At 40.5% G+C, this 16,742-nt stretch overlaps 1 protein-coding gene across 1 annotated transcript in view; it reads right to left on the reverse strand.

Moving 5' to 3' along the window:
• Positions 1-7,318: 7,318 nt before the first annotated feature.
• Positions 7,319-16,742, reverse strand: part of DNAJC13 (DnaJ heat shock protein family (Hsp40) member C13) — a 130,812-nt gene continuing 121,388 nt past the window's right edge. The window contains exons 54-56 of the mRNA XM_007451693.1: positions 16,474-16,617; positions 13,906-14,005; positions 7,319-8,180 (exon numbers count right to left, since the gene is read on the reverse strand). Coding sequence (XP_007451755.1) covers positions 8,074-8,180; positions 13,906-14,005; positions 16,474-16,617 — 351 coding nt within the window. The 3' untranslated portion in view covers positions 7,319-8,073. The remainder of the gene's footprint in view (positions 8,181-13,905; positions 14,006-16,473; positions 16,618-16,742) is intronic.

Below are 16,742 nucleotides of genomic sequence, written 5' to 3' on the forward strand. Positions count from 1 at the left end.
GGTGGGGGGGACGACACGTAAATTCAGTCCATAACATCTACTTTAAAAAACTAGTATCTCTTTCTGGATCTAGGATTTTTGGATAATGGGCCTCCTGGGCTGGGCCTCTTGCTTAACTTTTATTCCTGTTTTTCTATCTCCATCTTTTTACTCTGCTTCTTAAGGAAATTTCCTCAACTTTATCTTTCAATGTCAACTTTGTCTCTCATGGTTTTTCATTTCTGCTATTTTAATTTTTTAAAATGTACAAGACCTGGTTTTAATTCTCTGAATAAAAGTATTTTTTAAAGTGGCATCCTGCTGTATTGTGGATGCAATGTTTATCTCTGAGGGTATTAACTAACAACAGCTTTCTTTTCCAATGTTTTCTTCTTCCTTCTTTGTTTTCTCCAAATTGCCTTTTTTCCCCCTGTTTTGGCCTCTTGCATGCTTCTACACTCCTGCCTGGAGGTGTGCATTTGTCAGCATTCAATGTAATAAGGTCTGACTGCAAAGGTTTTCTACCATGCCAAGCTGTTCTACGACAGTCCTGGTCACATGAAGAGTGTGGTATCATCCAGCTCTGAGCAAATGATAAAGTTTTCTGCTCTAAACTCAAGAGGTGCATAAATACCCTGAACTCATCTTGCTTGTTTTAGAGCTAACAAGATTGTCTCTGGCCAATTCTTGCATTTAAAGCCGGAGGATATGCTCCATTTCTTGTCTTGGAATGCTGGGGCTGTTTGGAGTCCTGTACAATATTAGTGTGTAAGGGTGGGGTTTGAGCTTAAGTATCTAAATTTATGCACAACCAAATATTTGTAGAATTACTTCCATATGACCTTTTTTTCTGAAGATAAATGACTCATTTCTTCAAGGACTCAAGCCACACAGCTTCATAAGCCTTTCCCTGAAATAAAGAGATTGAGGACATGGGGTTCCTCTTCTGTTCACAGACATTGCCACACTTGACAGGGGCCAGGGAATGAGGCAAATATTCCCTCACAGATATTGAATTTTATTATAGGCCATTGGAAAGTAACTGAAAATTGTCAAAAATTTATACACAGCAATCACATAACCTTGTTTTTGTTTTTGTTTTTGTTTTGCGGTACGTGGGCCTCTCACTGCTGTGGCCTCTCCCGTTGCAGAGCGCAGGCTCCAGACGCGCAGGCTCGGCGTCCATGGCTTACGGGCCCAGGCACTCCGCGGCCTGCGGGATCTTCCCGGACCGGGGCACGAACCCGTGTTCCCTGCATCGGCAGGTGGACTCTTAACCACTGTGCCACCAGGGAAGCCCCACACAACCTTGTTATGACAGCCATACACCTTTTCAGTGTTGAAAAATATAGGCATACAGGACTTCCCTGGTGATCCAGTGATAAAGAATCCGCCTTCCAATGCAGGGGACACAGGTTCAATCCCTGGTCAGGGAACTAAGATCCCACATGCCATGCGGCAACTAAGCCCAGGCGCCACAACTACTGAGCTCTCACGCCTCAACTAGAGAGCCTGCGTGATGCAAACTACAGAGCCCTTGTGCCCTGGAACCCACACACCACAACTAGAGAGAGAAAACCCATGTACCACAACTAGAAAGAAGTCCATGCGCCACAATGAAAGATTCTGCATGCCACAACTGACCCGACGCAGCCAAAAATAAATAAAATAAATAGTAATGAATCTTTAAAAATATATAGGCATAAACATTAATTCTTTGCATGTATAACTGAGACTTTCCATTAACAGTTCTGTGGCCTTTATCTGCTCTTACAAAGTCATTTCCCTAAGCTGAGGCTTTGTAAAATGATGGAAATTACACACTTTCTTTTGTAAGCCATATAGAAAAACAAACTTTTTAAACCAGCCACCCTATGTCCTGTATTCGTGGGGCCCTGGAGCCCACAGTAACCCAGCCTCACCTTTTACTCCCTGAATTTGGAAGTTATGGATGGTCCAGATGTGACGTTCTTTGCTCTAAATGCTAGATGATATATTAAACAACGTATGCAGTAAACACTAGCAATAGGAAAGTGCTGATGAGCAGGATAGAGTCCTGGGTTCCCACTAAGGTAGAGGATAGAAAGAGTCTGTTTCATGATAAGTCCAGTTATTTGTGAGACAACAGTATCAAAATTCTTAGAAGTCATCTAGCACTGGGCTTAGAGAGGGACTGAGTTCTCTTATATAAAATATGGGCCTTTATACATTTTTGCATAGACTGCTTATCCTTTTTGTTTTCTTTTTAAATTTTTTATTTATTTTAATATTTATCTTTATTTATTTGGTTGCACCAGGTCTTAGTTGCTGCTCGCCAGTTGCTTAGTTGTGGCATGCGAACTCTTAGGTGCAGCATGCATGTGGGATATAGTTCCCTGACCAGGGATCGAACCTGGGCCCCCCGCATTGGGAGCGCAGTCTTAACCACTGGGCCACCAGGGATGTTCCGGCTCATATTATCTTTTATGAGATTCTTAACAGTGAACTATTACCTGACCAGACCAACTTAGGCATTTTATTTTATTTTATTTTATTTTTTTCAACCTAGGCATTTTAGAGAAGAAATCTATGCCCAAGATCAGAATCCCAAGCAGGGCAGATTCTACCTGTTAAGGTAGTGTTTCCTCCCCCTTCACCACCTCACCGTCTAGGAGGCTGGCACTGTCTAGGATGTGTTAGGTGTTTGTGTTGATTATCTCTGATCTACAGAACAGAGGGAGGTGTTAATGAGCCCCATTTGAAGATGAGAGGTCACACAGTGAGGGCCAGAACTGCAGCCTGGATGGCCCCAACTCCAGGGCCTATGCTGGTTCCAGGACAAATTGCTGCCTCTCTCTTGCTCTCAATTAAACAGACTGGGTGAGACAAGACCACAGGGAGACACAGAATTCAATCCAAAGTTCACACAACCACTTGGGGTTGATGTGAATGAGGATGGACTACTTAGGATGAACACCTAGGTCCTTGGGCATCCATTAGTGATTCTGATATAATCTGGATAGTCAAAATTTAACACATTAAAAAATCAACAAAACAGGAAACACACACTTGGTCCCAGGAGCCAACCAGTTACGGCTATCAGTTCTTTACAAAGGTACTGAAGCTGAATTTATACCAAGTGTAACCAATGCTCAGGTGGCTCTGGTTCTGATCAGCCCTTGTCCTGCTAATCTATGAGCAAACTCTCCTCTCCCTTCTGCTACTGGTCCTCCGGCCAGCACCAGTGTATCAGTCAGCTCAGGCTGCCATAACAAAATACCAGATTGGGTGGCTTAAACAAAGACATTTATTTCTCACAGTTCTGGAGGCTGGGGAATCTGAGATCAAGGTTCTGGCAAGGTAGGTTTCATCTGAGGCCTCTCTTGTTGGCTTATAAGCAGCTGCCATCTCACTGCATGCTCCCATGACTTTTTTCTGTGCACACAAGGGGAGAGAGAGCAAGCTCTCTGGTGTCTCTTCTAATAAGGGCACTAACCCCATCATGAGGGCTGCACCCTCGTGACCTCATCTAACCCTAAACACCTGCCAAAGCCCTTACTTCCAGACATTGGGGGTTAGAGATTCAACATATGAGTTTGTGGGGGCGGGGCACAAATATTCAGTCCATAATGACAGCTTTGCTGAATTCTTGTCCTCTTCCCTCTCTTCATGAAAGCAGCAGGAGTGCACCTGATGGTGAAACTACCCCATACTGCAACAGCAGTTCAGTCATTTAAAAATACAGCTGACTTAACTCATTAGACAGAAAGCATATTCATCCAACTCTGTGTGATTCCTATTTTCGATCTCATTTCAAGAGGACTGAACACCCTTGGGTCAAATCTAATCTGCAGGTACTTTTTGTATGGCCCACTTGGTTTTAAAAACTTTGAATGGGTTGCCCATATTTTAAAAGCCAACTTCACATGGAAATCCAGACTTGATCCTATCTTCCTGAGCATGGGAGCATTTAGCACACTGCAACTGCTCTTCCCCCAGAAGGTCCCAGTGGAGCCAAGCAGAGGCTGCTCTCCAATGAGCACAGCTGCCACCCCTGTGCACCCAGCCACCGGACCTTTGCAGGTCAAGGTTTTAGCCCTGGTCTCTTCATAGGGGAATGGAAACTGGAGGCTGGTTGCTGTTGTCCAGGCATCCCTGCCTGCTAGAAATCAGCTTTCCAAGGAATTCTGTATTCTCTAGCTTTTTCTAATCCACCAACTCCAAACTCTGAATTCTACATTTCATTTTATAGTGAGACTCATTTGACTGTGTAAACAGTCTGTGTTTTAGTTTTAGTACAGAACTCTTCATTCAACTCAGTTGTTAAGCATTCTCAATTTGGAAGTAAATTTAAGTCATTCTCTGGGCCTTGCCTCTTGGACCTTATCTGATGGTAAACAGGCAGCAGCTTAAGGGAAAAGATGTTTTAGTGTGTAGGAAACAGATGGTTTTGCTGACCAAAGATTATGGAATCTCTGATTTTGGAGCCAAGATAATGACTTTTTAGTTAGCGATTACATAACAACATGACTATCTTAAAAACTAACAAAAAATTACAAATCACTTTATGTTGACCTAAAGTGTCCTTGGAATTTGTTTTACCCTATTCCTGATCCCAAGTATGAAGACAATGAGAAAAATTGCTATTGATACAACAGCTCACCATTATTATCACTCTTCTTAGGCCTCACAGTTCCCAACACCCTCTCACAGCCGTATTTAATCCTCACAACAGCCCTGGGAAGGATGGGTTAAGAATGATCATTATTTTATAGATAAGGAAACAAATGCAAGGGAGCCTTTGCATCATTCCTTGCTCACAGCCCCTCTGGCCACTAAAAGGGAAGTGCTTATACCATATAGGGGGCCATGCATTCCAAGCAGGTAGTTAAATTTCTAGTCAACAGTTTGCCAGAAACAGACTGAGTTTATCTGCAATACTTTTTGCAAATTGCTCTTCCCCAAATCCTAGCAAAGTTTAGGCATTTAGAGACATTTCATCACATAATGGACAATATGCATTAGGAAAGGGATCACAGAATTTCTGGACTGAAAATGGTTCTGGAGCTGATTATCTAGTGACAATCCTCGGGCTTACATATGACTTCCAAGAGTGGTCTCTTGCCCGTTTCCCGTGTTTGTCCCCTGCATTGCTCCTTAGATGGGCTGTGTGTTACTAGTGTCTTTCAGTTTTGCCACCTCTCACCACCCTCCCCCACCAACAAACACACCAAATTGATCTCAGCCCACTGCTGTTTTAAAACACAGCTCTCATCCCTGAACCACATCTGGGCCTGCATGCCGATGCCTCAGCTTGGCACTCAGGACACTGCCCAACTGGCCCCTCCCTAGGCCTCAGGTTCGGTTCTCTCTGGACCCCTATATGCCACCCACACCATACCACCCCACCCCTCCAGATATCCTATACTTACTTTCCTGTTACCCTGCTCATGCTGTCTCACTTTTCTCTCTCAGGGCAAATTTCCCCATGCATAAATCTCAGATAAAACCTCCACTCCAAAAGAGGACAGAGGACCAAGCTGAATTACACCAGGACTGTGTGATCAGCAATTTCCAACTGTAGGAAAATCAAGTCAAATGGCCGCAGGGACTTTTATAGACAAGTGGTGGGGAAAAGAAAGGGATGGAGGGGCAGCCAGATTGAAAGAGACTCAAAGACACATTTAAAAAAGAAAAAAAGCAAGACCAAACTCTGGTGTCTAGCAATGTACATGTGGGTGATGAACTACGAAGTCACACAAGGAAGTGATGGACAAGTGGTCACTTTTGAAGGGAGGGGCTATGATTCTGATGGGGGCACATGTTGGGGCTTCTGGAGAGGCTGGCAAAGTTCTTGACCTGCCTGGGAGGTCAAGAGTGATTGACTAAACTAATTTGTTCAGTGAGATTTTCTATACCTGTTTTAGTTTACAATAAAAAATGTTAAAAATGAAAAACAGGGGCTTCCCTGGTGGTCCAGTGGTTAAGACTCTGCTTCCACTGCACGGGGCATGGGTTTGATTCCTGGTCAGGGAAGTTCCACATGCCGTGAGGTGTGGCCAAAAGAAAAAAAAAAAAGTAGTAACTCAAATATTAAAAAAAAAAAGAAACTCAGTCTTCCTAGTCACATACAACTATTTGAGATTATCGCTATCTCAGGATAGTGGCTCAGAAAACAGACTATGGTGTCAAGTAAAAGTAGTTTTAATTTCTTACTCTGTTACTTACTAGTTGTGTGACTTTCGGTAAGTTGCTTTGCCTCTCTGAACCTCATGTTCTTCACCTGGAAGATGGGAATTATATCAGCAACAAGCCCATAGGTTTGCTGAGGATTAATTGAAGTCATGCACATATGACACTTTATAAAATGCTTGGCATAATGTTCAATAAAGATGAGCTGGTGGTGGTGTAATGAAATGGGAGATTGGGATTGACATATATACACCAATACGTATAAAATGGATAACTAATAAGGACCTGCTGTATAAAAAATAAATAAAATTCAAATATTAAAAAAAAGATGAACTGTTATTGGTATTCAAACATCAGTGACTTGCAGATTTATTTAAATGGGGCTTTACTGTAAATATTCACAGTATTTACGTTCTTTTAGTATTTAAAGAAAATATATTGTTGTATTGATTTATGCTCTTCTAAAACACCTACTCCTAAATTACCTGTTAGAATCTTTTGGTGAACATATTTTTATAACTAAATATTGCCTCTTAGAAACTAAAAACCTAGGTATACGTTAAAATACTTACATGGGTGCATTACTCCATAATCTTTAAGTTGAGAGATGGATAAGTCTGATGGAAAATTTTGAATTAACAATTTATGATATGAATTAAGTGTCCATTCCAGCTCTTCTTACACATCAACTGTGGAATAAAGTTGGTTCTTGCTTTCAAAGGCAACTTGGAGGGTTGGATATTTCCTTATTCTTTAAGAAGTGTTTGTATATATTTTACATGTTTATATTTTCTTGTAGTCTGTGATCACACTAGAAGACCTTGGTGCTGAAATCTGTGTTATGTGAAATCTCCTCTCACTCTTTAAATTTCTTTCCTCTTAAAAATATTGGAATTAATGTGTCACATGCATTAAACTATTTATTAACAGCCTGACCCGTTCCTGAATATTGTATGGAAAATAAATGAGATGCTATCTGTGTCTTGAAATTTTGATGTGGTTGAAATACTAATGAAGGGATTTAGGAATGAACATATATGTCAATGTAGCTGTATGAGATACTAGAAATGTGAGGCAAAGTCTGTTTACTGCTACTACTACTAAATCTGTCTTAGAAATAAAGATATACAAGGTCTTCAAAGGGAAAAATGAAACAAGAACAAATATATCTCATTAACAAAGCAGTCAATTCCCTTTATTTTTAAAATTTTATGTACACATAAGAATGATCTGTATAATGTACATTCAATATAGAAAGCTTTATATATTTGATAATGTATAGAACATTTCACAATTACACTAATCTCTTACATAACATCTTGACATCCATTTAAAAATTTTTTTGCACAACTCCTTTTTCATTCAATTTGGTAAAGCCAGTTATACATACCGACATATGCTGTGAGCTCTCAGAAGGTTAATAATTGAGGAGAGGATACCAGCAAACAGGTGCAAGGACAAAACCTAATAGTGTTTGACGGTAGGAGAACAGCCACACAGACTCGATGCAGGAGAGGGAAATGCCCTTCTTAGGGGTGACTTAGATTTCCCAATTTCTGTAGACTGTAGTTCAACCCCACAGTCACACTAGTTCAAAAAAACATTATAAAAACTAGGAAGAAAGTTTTGTCTTTTTGATTCACAGTCTTGTAAACAGATATAAAGGAACAAAATGTGCTTACATACATCAAGAAAAAAAATTCTTGTGTACCTGGCTTAGGTTGATCCACAGAGTGCTTTCTTATAACGTGATACAATTAGAATCACTGACTTTTTTCCTAAATAAAAATATACTTATAGAAAAAGGAATAACACTGTCATGAAACCAGGAGAAAGGCAGTTAAGAGTTTTCTTCAACGTATCAGCTGGAGGAATGTGGAGGGGGCACTGGCCTTTCAGCGTTTACTGTCTCTCAAGAAAGTTTCAAGTCTGATAGCCAAGGTCGCCTGCCTCATGGTCTACGGGAGGCGGCAGGTTAGACATGACTGATGACGATGTCCCTGCAGTAAGGTAGCCAGCAACTCCAGGTCCTGCAAGAGAGAAAGGAAAATACACACCTTCTAAAGAGCGGAGTCATGTGAGAACACTGACCTTTATAAAAATGTCAGAACCAGGTCAAGCACCCCATCACAAGGAACTGATACAATCTATTAGGATTACCTAAGCATACAACGAAACCTTTAAAACAGCTACACAGCACCATTTTCATGGTTTGCCTTTACTATACGACAAAGTTAAAAATCACTTCAAAATTTATGCTGGACAGTAACACTGGCGTGGAAATATGGAAAAAATTTTCCCTTCTCACATCTGGGAAGTTCAATCTTTCAAAAAATCCTGGACGCTGAAGGATATAGCTAATGTCAAATGAGAAAAAATAGGAACAGAGGAAAGAAACTCTGTACTTGGGTCAGTCCATTCGAAAGTCATACATGATGAATTCCCAACAAAAAACACTTCTATCCACATTCAAGATAACCTATTTTCATTTGGTGCAAAGAAATGCTACTATAACAAGTAACACCAAATGAACAAGGGTTGCTACACCAAGGTCTCTGAGAAAGAAAACGCAAGCTCTGGACATCGCTCATAGGTAAAAATAAGAGTGCTATGGAAAAGGTATCAATATTTTAGTTTTATATGTCTTGATTCTAACAATCTCTAGTGCACAAAAATGCCATTATCTATGCCAGCATTTATGAAGATGTGGCCTATGAGCATATAATGGCTTTAGCCCTCTAGTTTATCATGAACTGCAGAGACATTTAATTACACCTCAGAATCACTGCACAACTGTACAGAGTACTTGCAAGAGACACCGTACTGTAGCATAATACTGCATATTGAACAATACTTTTAGCTGAGATCATAGGAAACAAGGCAAACAGCTAAGGAACACTGAAGGGTTAGGACTAGAAAGGCAGTGGAAGCGGCATGCATTTAGCAAAACGGTTCTCTACCTGCTTCAGAGAGCTACACAGAAGTTAGCAAGCTGCCTGGCAGAGCGGATCTAAAGCCCGCTCCTGAGGTGAAGGGGACTGCTGCCAGTTAGAAGGGAAGGAGAAACACCTGAGGGGAAAAAAGAAACATAAGCAGCAAGGGAAGTCATAAGGAAGTGCAAACAGCAGAGCAGTTTGATGAAGGCTAAGGTATTACAGGGACTGAAGCAGGACAAAAGGGGGACAATTCAGATTCATCTTGTTTTTAACCTCACGAGCATTTGTACTGAGGACGTGAAGAAAGCAGACACTGTGTATGCAGCACGTGGTTACACAGTGGCCAGAGACAACTCAGCTCACGTGAGGTGCCGCTTGCCACCTGGAGCGCCCGGGAACTTAGAAAACCTAGAAAAAGGATTTTCTCTTTTCTAAGGCAAGGTGGGCCTGCATCTATCAATCCCTGCTTTCCACCAATCAGGACACCAGGCCTTCCACAGACTGCTCAGGAAAGTGGTTCAGAGCAATAGCGCCACAGGGTTACATCACTTCCCACCAACCTGCCACTCTGAACTTCAGGCAGCAAGATTGCTAGGGAACACGCCAAGGATGCAACCCTTAAGAATAAACCCCTAAACACTCCAGATTGGTACAGTTCCTGAGCACTTCTGATGTGGGCTCAACTTAGTTCACATCAAATGAATAGATTATGAGACCAAATCATGAATGCTACATATAGAGAAAGGACTAAGGATGTGATTCTCAGACTACATGCTGAGGCATCCAGGGGCAAATTCACATGGGACACCATGGGCTATTTTAAATTTGAGAGACAACTGACATCTGTTGGATACCATACAAACAACTACTCTCAAGTTGTTTGGATATAACTACTTAATAAACTTAATTATTAAGCATTTCTTTTGGCCTAGGGGTAGATCAAGAAAAAAAAATGACTAAGATAGGGCTTCCCTGGTGGCGCAGTGGTTGAGAGTCCGCCTGCTGATGCAGGGGACATGGGTTTGTGCCCGGGTCTGGGAAGATCTCACATGCCACGGAGCGGCTGGGCCCATGAGCCATGGCCGCTGAGCCTGCGTGTCCGGAGCCTGTGCTCCGCAATGGGAGAGGCCACAACAGTGAGAGGCCCGCGTAGCGCAAAAAAAAGAAAAAAAAAAAAAGAAAGAAAGACTAAGATAGTAAGGCACTGTGAACTGAGAAAGTTTGGGAACCTCTGGGCTAAAATCTAAATTGTGAATGATGGGCCTAAAGGATTATTCAGAAGAGACCAAATTCTAGCCCCACCATTTGCTTCTTTAGGAAAGACAAGTCAATTCCTGGTATTTCTCTAAATGAAGTCTGAGATGCTCTCTCCCTCACACCCCTGGCCTCTTCCAGACATGTCTGGTTTCTAGGGGCTGGAAGCTACAGTCTGCTAGGATATGACACTGTGTTCTCCAGAGAAACATGGCAGGAAAGAGTAGGGGCTGCCAGAAACGGGGCACATGGCACACTGTGTAAGGCAGCTGGACTCTTTAAGAGGGATGTGAAAACCAAGAATCCCACAGAACGGAATTGGCTGCCATGATGGAGTAGTGGAAGGAGCATGGCCTTTGGTGAAAATGAACATGGGATTCTCAGTGTGGGGGGAAAAAAAGAAGCCCTGTCTTAGCAGCAATGTCCTACAATAAACTGACACTGACCTTAGGGAATCTTCCTTAACATGGCTCCCATTGTGTAGTCTTGGACACGTGTAAAAGAAAACCAAAAGGTAATAAAAACCAACTCTGCAAAGAACTAATGGACCAGTTTGATGAGAGGCCCAAGAAATGCACCCTTGCTCCCTTTGATGACCTCAGGAAAACAAGATTAACTATTTCACATGCCTCTAATTAAATAGAAGTAAATAAGTATATAGTACAAAGTTCTTCATCTCCAATTCTAGCTCCTAAAAGCATCTTTGCCTTGGCCCACTTCTCTTTCTTTCTCTGTTGTTCCTTCTTTCTCTATTGATTTTCTAGGTGAGGAAATCTGAGGATCTTCACTGCTGAAATTATTTTTATAGGGCTTTGAGCTTGTTAGCACCAAGCTCTTCTAAAACAAAATAAATGGCTAAGTAACCCAAGGCCCTACACAATGAGCAGTTACAGCTTAACTGCACCATGGGTAAAGTCCCATTGAGGCACTTTTAGATGAACATTTATCATAAAACAAAACAATATGCCAGGCTAGAGGGTCAGTCTCATCTCAATTTATCAACATTGAGTAATCCTGCCTAGGACATTTTAATTTTTACCCCAAATCCTGAACATGTGACTGAGTGACATTTGCTCAGCAGCCAAGAAGAAGAAAATTATAAATGTGATTAGTCATTCCCATCTTATTTTGAAATAGTAATTAACTTTCTTTCATCTCTCCCCATCTCCTAAACAAAATCAACTTATTGGAAGAAAAGGCTGGTGACGACTTATGTTCTCACAGCACCTTATTTCATTTGCAAATTGATTAGACAGAGGCTGGTACAAACTGAATCTTCTCAAGACTGAAGGCAGGGTGGGGTAAATTTAAAATTCCAATTCAACACAACACTGTATACATTCCATGGAGTTCCACATAACGGGATTTTATCATTATTAGAAGTACTAGTCTCTTTCATCAAACAATGACACAAAATTCAATGGAAAAGCTCAAACACAAAATAGAAAACATTTGGCAACCCAACTGATAAATATACATCGGTTCAACCGGTAGTACTTTCACAACAAAACATCCCAGACTGATGATGTGCTAAGAACTGGACAATCTGGGGGCCAACACAGCTCAGAGCTAGCCCAGATTGTCCCACATCAACTGATGTCCCTTGGGCTTCAACAATGACCTTCAGAATGGCCACAGTAAAACTCCAGGCCCTTTCCAGGCTGGGATTTATACCACCTACCCCTTGATGGCTTTATATGGAACTTGCTGCCCCCTGAGCCAGACCAAGGATGTGAAGAAATTTATAAACCCCAGCCTTTTTATTTCCCTAACCTTCTGCAGCCCATCAAAGCTGCTTCTCATAACTCATTCAGAAGCCACCCCAGGGATCCAAGTAAAAGGAAAGGCACAGACAGAAACCTTTTGGCTCCCTGAACTTTTCCTATAGTTATTAGGGAATCTGGGTGGGGGTGAGGACCAAGTGATTTCTAAAGGAACTGTAGGTCTCTGAATAAATCCTTCTCTCTTCTGTATTCTAACGACAGACCTTTTGACCCACAGCTGTTAGTACGTCAAGGATCACCTGCAGTCTTTTATTCCATCCAGTCAAGTCAGTGAATGCAATGAATGTGAAGTACACTCAAGAACAAAAAGAATTAGAAGAGGGCTTCCGGTCCCTGCTTGTAATCTACATCTTCCTATTCTTCAAGGTCAAATTTTAAATAAGTTTACTCTCAGCTAGAAAAAATACTGCAGATTTTCCAATCATACCATTCTTACATACAAAGTAATGAATATAATACCATGAAAAGGTGGTATTGTGTAAACTTTTTGGGAAAAGAGTCTAAAGAGGTAAAGTTTTTAGTGTGTCTATAAGAACATACTCCTACTTAGAAGATACAGCTTTACCCCGAATTTGAAAGAGATATGGAAGAGACTAAGACTATATTCTAGGTATTTCTCTCCATAGAAATCATAGGGCAGGGGATGGGAAAGGTAGAAGGGAAACCCATGGCACTCTACTCTTAATGTACACACATGTACCACATGTTCATAAATTCTAGAAGTCTGATTATAAATTTTAGTGGATTAATATTAAAGAGTCACAGTGGAGGAAAAAACAGTAATGTCACAACCACATCTAAAATTAAAACCATGTAAAACTTTCTCCAAAGTCCTCACTTCTGAATATTTAAGATTTGGTCTTCAGGATTTATAAATTTCTATACTAGCGATCAAGATTATTAAAACAGTTACACTGGTGTGAGAAACGCTGGGCAATTAATTTTTTCTCTCAATTTACCTACATCATCTCTGGTTAGAGGAGGACGCAGGGCTGACATTTTAAAAAATATTACAATTTCAGGCAGACTGCAAGAACCACTTAATATTCCTAAGGTTAATTTCAAACTAAAATTTTTATACCAAAGACTATATTTCATTTTCAGCATTTAGCAACAGAATTCTGTGACTTTCTTTTCAAACAGAAGCCAATACGAAAACAAGTATTCCAAAATTACTATGCTAAAATAAGTCTGTCAAATGGACAAATGGCCCAAGCTTCTGAAGTGTATTATCTTCTGATCCCTAAGCAGTAAAACATCCTTTCCTTTATGATACCCACATATTTCCTCCCACAAAAAGATAAACCCTAAATATTTAGTAAAACTTCAGATTAATCACTGGTAACTTCGAAGAAAAAATATTTCACATGTGAGTATGCATATTTGGAACTTCAACCTAGTATTCTGACAGAATGGAATGATGCTATCATGTTTCTGATACTGATATTTCTGAGTAGATATTTCGCTACTCTTTTGTTACATGTTCAAGATAAACATTTTAATACAGCCATACTCCAAATACAACATATGACACCATGGATTTACTGGATCAAAACCAAGCAGAGTCCACATTGCAGTCAGCACACATTCAACACCACAGCAGTTCGCATGCTGTCTGGGCTAGAAACAGAGGTCCACTGCATGCCCACAGCATCTCCAAGACAGGTAGCTAGGAACCTAGGAAAACCCTCTAAATGCCATTTTTAGTCTAGACAGGGCAAAAGAAAGGTCCAAGTGGCTTCTGCCATGTGTCTTAGGGAAGAGAATTGGGTGTGGTTTACCTGTGAGGTATCCTGCTGTTTGTGACTCAGAAATAAACAAGTCATGTTTCTGATCTTTGAAGGCACTCCAGACTGAAGAACGAGACAGGATTTCATTCACCTAGGGAAGTAAAACAAACTCTTTGAACTTAAACAAACTAAGTGCTAGATGTTGATGAAATTAAAGAGAAAAAGCAAACTTCCAAGACAAAAGGAGGAGGCCAGCTGAGGAAAGAACCAAAGATGAACCAAGACCTCACATTCATCAGATACTCTACACCAGGCACTCTCATTAAGCCAGACGCAAACAAGTCCCTAAATCAGTCTTCCCTCTAAACTTGGACTCTACTATTTGAACTTACTGACTTGTATGTAATTTTGGCACAAAGATGTTCTTTTGATAGTAACAACTGGCTGACAGTGTGGTGTGGGTTCATGAAGTATTCCTGAGGAAGGGGTTTGGGGAGGAGCTACTGCAAAACTCAAGCTACAACTTTTTTTTTTTAACATCTATTTATTTATTTGGCTGCACCGGGTCTTAGTTGCGACACATGGGATCTTCATTGTGGCATTAAGGCTCTTAGTTGCGGCATTCGGGTTCTCTGACCAGGGATCAAATCCGGGCCCCCTGCATTGGGAGTGCAGAGTCTTAACTGCTGGACCACCAGGGAAGTCCCTCAAGCTACAATTTAAAGCACTTTTTCAAACTATGGATGTGACCTGTTAGAAGTTTAAGAAATCTATTAAGACAGTTGTGATCGACATGCTTGAGAAAATAAAATAGATTAATAGAGAAAGTATCAGAGTATCACATGTAAAATGGGCAAAATTGTTCTGTGATATATATACACATGAGTATAAATAACATGTGTAAATGTGTATTGGACTAAGATGGAAGACATGTTTCTTTCTGTGACACAGATAAAAAAACTGTTTAGGAAATTCCAATGTAGAGGATATCTTTCGCATATCAAAGTTCAAATCAAATATTTATTGAGCACCTCATATGTGGGTTGCACAGTGGACACAAAGATGAGACTTTCTCTGTCCCTGAAGTGCCTACAGTTTAGTAGGGGAGACAGACAATGCCAGATAACTTAGTGGTAAGCATTAAAGTAGAGATATACACTGGGACTGTATGAGTCCAAAAGACTCTTTGTCCCAACCTTGGAGAGAAGCAATGGTGGAAGTGACTAGTTGTGAAGTTGTGAACTAAAGTTCCTATTTTGGAAACTATCATAATTCTTTCCTTCCCTTGGGAGTGGAAGGTGGGTGTCAAGGTTGCTCTGCTAATTCTCATCAACAGGAATCTGGAGGGGAGGACAATTGCCGGTGCGCGGTACACAGGAGCGCCTTTGCTTGGCATTCAGAACACCCTCAGGTAACTTTATTCAACATATAGTTAATGACTGCAGCAGCACATGCTGTCTCTCTTCTTTATTATCACCTTAAATAGTTCAAAAGATAATACTGCCAGGAGGGACAACAGCATAAAAAATGTTCCTTTAGTTGGAACATACAAACACAGTGGATTCACTAAAGGAGAGCTTTAAGTCAATTTAAACCTACAGAAGAACATTAGTAGGTAGAAATAGTCCAAACATCTATGAACGGATGAATGGGTAAACAAATCGTGGCATATACACACAATGGAACATTATTCAGCCTTAAAAAGGAATGAAGTGTTGAAACACACTATAACGCAGATTAACCTTGAAAACATGCTAAGTGACAGAAGCCACACAAAAGGTCACATATTGTATTATTCCATTTATATGAAATGTCCAGAACTGGCGAATTCCTAGAAAACAGAGTGGTGACTGTCAGAAGCTGAGGGGAAGAAGAAATGGGAAATAACTGCTTAACTGGTACAGGGTTTTGGGAACTAGATAAAGTGGTGGTTATACAACATTGTTAATGCACTAAATACCAGTAAATTGTTCAATTTAAAATGGTTAATTTTGTTATGGAAATTTCACCTCACCTTAAAAAAAGAGAGTGTTACTAGATAGGGCTATATAATAATACTGAATAAGGAACTCCTCAGAAGCAACATTAAGAATAAAACCAATGAGGAAAATTAAATTACTGAACTGGTTTGAACTCAGCATATGCATGCGGCTGAAACACATTAATAGAATCTAAGTTACAACAAAAAGGAAGCCAACACTTTGTAAGTGCTAATAACGGAAGGAGATGAAACTAAAATGATGTTCTGTATCTTTTAAAATGGTATTATGGGATGGTTAATGAATGCGGTTATCACTATTCCATAGTAACTCCTAGAACTGAAAGTTAATCTTAACCAGCAACTAAATGCTCAGTATTCTTCTATGCTGAAGAATGTGCAACATGTTACCACTATCCAGAGAAAGAATCCTCCCGGTGACTATTTGAGTATATAGTTTGTGTTTTATGAGGCAGCTATGCTAGTCCATCCCTCGTCTTGGGATCTGCTCCAGTTACGGTCAAGAACCACACCTGTAGGTGGAACCTGAGCTGAGGTGCATAGATCACCAATGGCCAAGACACCTGGCTCTGAAAATGTCTTGTAATCGGCAGATCAAAGTTACCTCTGTGTAGACTCACCTGTTCTCCATGCTGCAGGCTTCGAGTCATTGCCTTGAGAGCTTTAACAATCTGAGCCTTTGTGGCTGCTGGGTTGTCCAGATTTTCAAGGCCAATGCCTTCAAGTAATTTTAAGAGGTATGGGACCAAATCTGCTTTCAGGGCCTAGAAGAGAATATTAAGTATACATATGTGTGTACATGTGTGTATGTATGTGTCTGTGTGCGTATATATATATATATATATATATATATATATATATATATATACACACACACACATATATACAC

Source organism: Lipotes vexillifer, unplaced genomic scaffold, assembly GCF_000442215.2.
Source record: "Lipotes vexillifer unplaced genomic scaffold, Lipotes_vexillifer_v1.1 scaffold1271, whole genome shotgun sequence".
Classification (NCBI taxonomy): Eukaryota; Metazoa; Chordata; class Mammalia; order Artiodactyla; family Lipotidae; genus Lipotes; species Lipotes vexillifer.